This window comes from Cryptotermes secundus, unplaced genomic scaffold, assembly GCF_002891405.2.
Source record: "Cryptotermes secundus unplaced genomic scaffold, Csec_1.0 scaffold1170, whole genome shotgun sequence".
Classification (NCBI taxonomy): domain Eukaryota; kingdom Metazoa; phylum Arthropoda; class Insecta; order Blattodea; family Kalotermitidae; genus Cryptotermes; species Cryptotermes secundus.
In genome coordinates this window covers 670,701-677,839 of record NW_019738365.1, presented here as the reverse complement: position 1 = coordinate 677,839, position 7,139 = coordinate 670,701, and the positions used below count along the sequence as shown (strand labels likewise).

Here is a 7,139-nt window from a genome sequence, read left to right as displayed (position 1 = left end):
GTTTCATTGAGGTAGGCCAAGGCCCAAATTGGGGCTGTAGCACCAAAAAAAAAATGTAGATGGTATTCAAACATTATGTATTTATATATTCCTAGGCAATTTTACGATTGAATTTTTAGTAAATGTATGTTTAAATTATACAAATTATGTTCTTTTTTATATTTGAACTGCTGGTTAAATAATTAACACATTATTGCCTTACCCAAAATGCATTATTTGGAAGTGTGGCATCCGCATGGTTACCCTTTAAGCTTTTGCTGCAAGCGTATATATACAAACATGTTTTAAAGGTTAGGCAAATATTCTATGAATCCATAATCAGCATTTTGTACATCGATTGCAGACAATATTTTCATAACCTTTGGTGCTACATAATTTTAAATAAAACGAAATGACGGTGAAATTAATTTAAAATTATTAATAAACTTTTTTCACCAAATTCTATTCGAATTTTAATTTCTGTGAACTTCTTAAATGAACAAAACTAATTATGTAAGTTTGTGAACGTCACCGTACAATACATACTGTGTCGTTCTCACATTTCGGTTCTTGTTCATGTTAACTGGACTCGAGAAAAATCTTTCCCAAAATTCTGTCGTTAGTAAGATATGGCACTGTTAAAACAATTTATTCAAATTATTACATATCCTCTCTCTCTCCCTCTTCCTGTTGCTCCCACTGGGCATAGGGCATCAGTGAAACACTTTGTTTCAATTCAGTTTCTTCGTCCTAAGACAGACTGTAGGACTCCTTGAATGGGGGATCAGCCCGCCGCAAGGTCTCTATCAACAGAAACACGGAATAACGGCAGACAGAGATCCAGGCCTTGAGTGGGATTCGAACCCACAATCAGAGTGTTCGAGCGAGCGAAGACAGCGCGGCCGCTGTGATCGGCACAGATTCTCTTTGAGTACAATCAAAACAACTTCATGAATTTCAAAAATCGCCTATCTAAATATGCCATACGTCTTTTTCATTGTTAGAAAAGTGGCGTTTCCTGGATTAGAATTTGAAGAAGATGATATACTGTGTAGCAAATGTTTCTGCTTCATGTATTGCTGCAGGACGTGACAGATTAACGTATGATTCATTCATTGCTTTGTGTTCCTTTACTGATATTTTAATGACGTTCTGAAAACTGAAATACTTGTTGACAAACAGAATATGATCGTGAATATTGCAGAGTAATTAATGCGGCAGGGACACATTCTGAGTGACTGTAATACACGCACCTAACACATCATATTCCTGCAGCGATAAATTTTAGAATGTTCGAGATTGAAACCTAAGGCTTTCCTAAAACTTGTGTTAAGTATTGCACCCTTATATTCGATAATTACATTTAAGATTCTTATTAAAGGAACTAGTCTGCAATGGCTCATAAAATATAATTGAAGAATAAATTGTAAGACAATTCTGAACGCTGAAGAGAAATTCTGGATTAATGTGACAGATTTATCTGTTACATAAACATAAAACGGTTAGACGTAAAGCAGCATCTGTTAACCAACAAAGCCGAATTCTTTGTCGTTTGGAATTAATTTATTTAAGTTAAATTAAGAATACGGGTGCAGAATTTCAGTTACATACAAAACAATCACAGAGTATACGCTTACTAACATTGAACGATAACTGGGGGACAGTTCAAAATTCCCGTGCTTTAAAAACCTCATTATTTAAAGGTAGTAGAGATATTCTCTGTATGCAGCATAAAGAAATATTTACTGCGTAGGCAGTGCGTAACGCTGTGTTGCGGTTAGCATAACTGCGCCTTATTTAGGAAGCGCCAGGCCCGATTCTATGTCAGGACACTCGTTGTTTTAATACGATTAAAGTTCATACGTAGGCCGCGTCATAGCTCAAGCGGTTAGTCGCTGGCTTCCCACCGCGGCGGCCCGGGTTCGATCCCGGGTCTGGTCAAGTGGGATTTGTGGTGGACAAAGTGGCGCTGGGGCAGGTTTTCTCCGAGTATTTCGGTTTCCCCTGCCAATCTTCATTCCACAAATTGCTCCACAATCACCCTCACCTATCATCTGGGTCTAGTACAATAGGTCAGAAGTGGCCGCAGTCCCACCCCACTAGCAATAATAATAAAGAAAAAGGTTCATACGTCTTGAGTTTAATGCCACACGAATCATCTTCATGTGGTAAGTAACGAAAATAAGGAAGAGAACCAAACTGAATACTCCCTCTAATACATCTAATGCAGAGAATCTGAACTGATCATGAACTATTTTTTTCCCCTTGGCACTACAGCCCCAGTGGACCTAGGCCTACCTCCATGAACTTCTCCGTTCATTTCGGTTTTTCTAGATCTTACACATTCGGTAGGACTCCTTGGGCGGGTGATCAGCTTGTCGCAAGGCCTCTGCCTGTACACAAACACAGAAAAACGCACACACACAAACTAAACATCCATGCCCTGAGTGGGATTCGAACCCACGATCTTGGTTTCCAAACGAGCGAAGACAGTACATGCCTCATGAACTATTTACCTTACTGGAAATATACTAAGATAATGTAGGCTCAGGGGCTTAGTGAATCTGCATGACCTATAGAAGAAGCTAATACCGAAAAGTATCAATTTCCGAAGACTGAAAAATATTTTATAACATTTCTTTAACTCTAATGCAGAAGCTAGGTCAGGAAGTTGAGCTTTTATGGAAGTACATAACATAACCCGAATATTATCTTGCTTTTTTAAAATATTAATTAATATAAATTAAAAAATAATCAGTTTTATTTCTTAGAATTTTACTTTGCGAAACTTGTTAATTTTGCTCACTTTATTTTTTATTTGTATTTATTTTTCTGTTAGCCCAGTATTGCATGCGTTGATTTGACAGCGTGCTTATTCACCTTCCCATGTAATCCAAAACCTTCAAGAGTTCTAACTGGAATGATTCCACGTGTTCAAACAAACCGCCTTGACCTGGAAAGAATTCCGGTCTGCTAAAAGGGTACCTCGCCATTCCTAGGACACCTAACCTACTTGGAGTTATCCTGCTTTCCTGTCACAGGGTAAACAGGGACTGATCTAAAAGAAACATTTCTATTTTGAAATAAATTGAGGGTTCCGTTTAAACAAGCCGAGCTTTGTAGTTACGTAGAAGAGTCCAGTTCTGAACGCGCATTAGTATTTAACGTATTTAATGTCTGATTCAGGAACATAGTTTCTTACTTAAGATACAGTTTTGTACATGTAAAGGGCGTAACGCCGGAGATCAGATCGTGCAACAGCGAGTGGCCCCTCCCAGACCAAGCCCCCCAGTGCCCTCCTCGAGCCCTTGCTGCTGTTGATTCTATTGCTGATGGCGTTCTTCTACCATTGCCTCTGTACTGTTCTCTGGCTTGATATAAAATTTATGCTGATCTGTATAACTTCTACTTTCCCAGTTCTCTTCTAACTTCATATCTTATTTATGTGTTTTGGACGTGCTTATGTCTAGGCGATGAGCCAGGATAGTGTAATCGTTATATTGACTGGCTATGGGGTCGGAGTTCGAATACCGGTAGGGTCAAGATTTTTCTTTTCTCCAAGTCTTCCATACCGGCTCTGGGGTCCACCCGACCTCCTATCCAGTGGGGACCCGAGGCTCTTTCCCCGGGCTTAAAGTGGCCGAGGCGTGAAGCTGACTATTCACCTCCAAATAGTGCCGAGGTCAAGAAAATATGGATCTATAGTCTATACTATATATCCACTCGCCCACACACCTTCATGGCACAGTGCTTAATTAATTAAGCACAGGGAAAGCCTTACCTTACCTTATGTTTAGACGCGTTCGCGTCCTTTATAAGCATGAAACGACTCGAGAATTGCCGAAAGATCTTGTTAAATTTATTATTGTGGAGCTTTACTAAAATTTGCCGACACAATCAATTTTCGGTTTATGTGGAACAAAACTAACGGTAGATTTACATAAAGACCTTCATGCGTTTGTGTGAGCATATCGAGCGTAAAGCCTTTTAGAAGCTAAATATTTTCCTAACAAATCATGTAGATAGGATTTGAGGTTCTCACAGCGGTAGTTACGAAGTTTTAGATCTTCATGGATATAACGCCTTGCAGTGAAGCGATTTGTATCAGGTAGTAAGCAGAGATCCACTTTCTACCCTCTTCACGCTGGTCTCTTGGTTGGCTTATTCATCGACCCTGAAGATGTTCCTTGGAAATGTTGAGTGACTTTCAAGGCACTACACGACGTTATATCCGAGAAGGTAGAACTCTCTAAACTTTATATAGTCAAAATTAAGCTCGTATTTTATTTATTTTTGGTTTCATTTACCGTCCGAATGCAAATGTTATGATTTTAAATTTGTCACTTGGACTACATGTTTCGATCTGTAACCACACTGAACACTGGATATACAACAAGCATGCCAAAAAGAGACAATAGATGTGGCATAGAAGCAGGAACTACGTACATTGACTGTATTTAGAAACAGTAAAAATACGAAAAACAGCGAACGGAGTAACGCAGAAGGCACAACAGTTTCCCCCCCCCAATTTCAACGTGCCTTATGATTCCCGAGTAGGCCGAAACATATAGTGTAGTGACGAATTTTAAAAGGAGTTAATTTTAAATTTTAACTGTTGCGTGGTGGATGACAAACAGAACCAAGAAATGTATTCTAATACCAACTACAGCAGGATGATTTGACAATACCGTCCAGTGTGACTCAAATGTGTATTCATATGAATGTCTTTACATGTTTCAGTCAGATATGGCCATCTTCAGAAGCCATAACAACATGCTGAAGACTGAAACATGTAAAGGCATTTATATAAATATACATTTGAGCCACATTGGAAGGTGTTGTCAAAACATTTCATGCTAATTAACTAGTGTGACGGGCCGGAATGAATACAGTTAAACAACATTATGAACTCATGTTTTAAATTATCTACATTTTTTCCACAACTGTTATCATTTTCAGAGTAATTAAGCATAAGGGACTTTGTGCATATATTTCCTATTGTCGTTATGCATCAGTGAACGTAGGATTTCCGAAGATTACCAAAATTTCATTATTATTGGTAAAAGTTGCTGGAAGCTTCCTTCTGCCTGAATGTGTATTCCCATGTGAATGTGAACATAAAGTACAGCAGATCGTGCTACTAAGGTTCTCTCTTTCATGGCACGTGACTGTACTTTAAAATATTTATTTTCGTAAAAAAGAACAACACCACGAAAAGAAGGAAGACCAGAAACTAATTTTATGAGTTTATATTGTGTTCTTATTAAGTTTATAGTGTATAGTATTCCAGACTTATTTAAATATCTATACTCACATATAACTTGTTATGTCCCTAATGATTTCGATCAGTCGTTTAGTTTAAGGTTTGAATTGAAATAAGAATGGAAATAGAAGATGTCAGTCGGAGATTCGATTCAGGAACCTCACAGAAGTGTATGAGAGAGCTGGAAGTAATTAGATTATCGTTGAATATTGATGGGAATTTGAAGGGAATTATTTCCATTTTACTGCACATAAATTAAACAGTTGGACAATATTATGTCCAATTCGTATAGAAATATAACTTCCTTTAAACCCCTGATGTGCACTTCACTATTAACATTTATTCTTCGAGTACAATTTCAAACGGACTGTGCTGTACATGTTAAGCTTAAAGTATTGTTGCGTTTTGTTTATATTGAAATTTTGTTCGTTATTTTATGTAAGTGCAAACTTGATACTCACTCACTTTGGGGGTCAAATAAAGGAAAACCGCATTTTAGAACGAAGTTCTGAGAAGTGTATTTGAACAACAGAAGATTAAGTTTCAGAGTTTTGTAAATTGCTACTTAGGACAAGACGGACGGGAAAATTAATATGTATATAGATATAAAATATTGTGTAATTCAGTGGAAGTCGTAAACAAGAGAAATTACGAGTGGATGGACGAAACATGACGATCTCAACACTCATGGGTACGTACAAACATTTTGGAGGAACATATGCTCCCACCTTCATGGTTCCTATGCTCAAGATTGTGGTAGAATATTCCTCCGGAACGTTCGTATCCTTCTGCCAGACTACACGGTGTTCAAATCCATAATATCATGTTCTATTCTGTNTCATTGCCTCACACACTCCACTCGTTACTATAGTGACCACTGCTTCTAACAGTTTAGCAGCCATATATACATATTAATGAGGCTTTTTGTGGCTGTGAACATTCACTATGATAATATAGAACATGGTAAAACGTCTATGTATAACACAGTCCGTCAATAATGCAACAAACTGTTCGTTTTTCCTCTACTTACACTTTTAATACAACATGTTTCGGCCCTAGATGGTCATCTTCAGGTATCTTAATATATTAAAACTGCTACACTGCATTAATATGCGCTAATATGACACGCTGCAGTTCACTTAATATAATGAAAACAAATAAAATCCATAGAATATTTTAATGGATTTCATTTTATTTCATTTTATTATATTAAGTGGACTGCAGCGTGTCATATTAGCGCATATTAATGCAGTGTAGCAATTTTAATATATTAAGACGCCTGAAGATGACCATCTAGGGCCGAAACATGTTATGTTAAAAGTGTAAGTAGAGGAAAAACGAACAGTTTGTTGCATTATTGACGGACTGTGTTATACATAGACGTTTTACCATGTTCTATATTATCATAGTGAATGTTCACAGCCACAAAAAGCCTCATTAATATGTATATATGGCTGCTAAACTGTTAGAAGCAGTGGTCACTATAGTAACGAGTGGAGTGTGTGAGGCAATGAACACTACTACTGGCAGTGTTTCTCCACAGGACGCCCGTTCCCGCTGATAAACTGCTCAGTAGTGAACCAGACTTCGGACTCTCTGCACGTGGAATGTCTGGAGAGTTTCGACGGCGGTCTACCACAGAGCTTCCTCATGGAGCTACTAGAACTTCCAGGTCTAAGGCCGCGGTACAACGTCACCGTGGCCCGCGGACCACCTATGTTCGATATTTACGGCATGGAACCCGGAGCAAGTTACCAGGTCAACCTCTACGCTGTGAACGCCAAGGGTCGGAGTGAGCCTTACATAATTGAAGCTGTTACCTTCAAAGGCGTCGCAAAATTCACAGGTTCGTGAATTATTATTATTATTATTATTATTATTATTATTATTGTTATCA

The 7,139-nt window shown here is 38.1% G+C and overlaps 1 protein-coding gene across 2 annotated transcripts in view; it reads left to right on the top strand.

Moving 5' to 3' along the window:
- The window catches only part of LOC111870996 (hemicentin-2), a 536,304-nt gene that overhangs the window by 511,212 nt on the left and 17,953 nt on the right, over window positions 1-7,139 (top strand). For both annotated transcript variants that reach the window (XM_023863701.2, XM_023863702.2), the window contains exon 11: window positions 6,786-7,088. In XM_023863701.2, coding sequence (XP_023719469.1) covers window positions 6,786-7,088 — 303 coding nt within the window. The remainder of the gene's footprint in view (window positions 1-6,785; window positions 7,089-7,139) is intronic.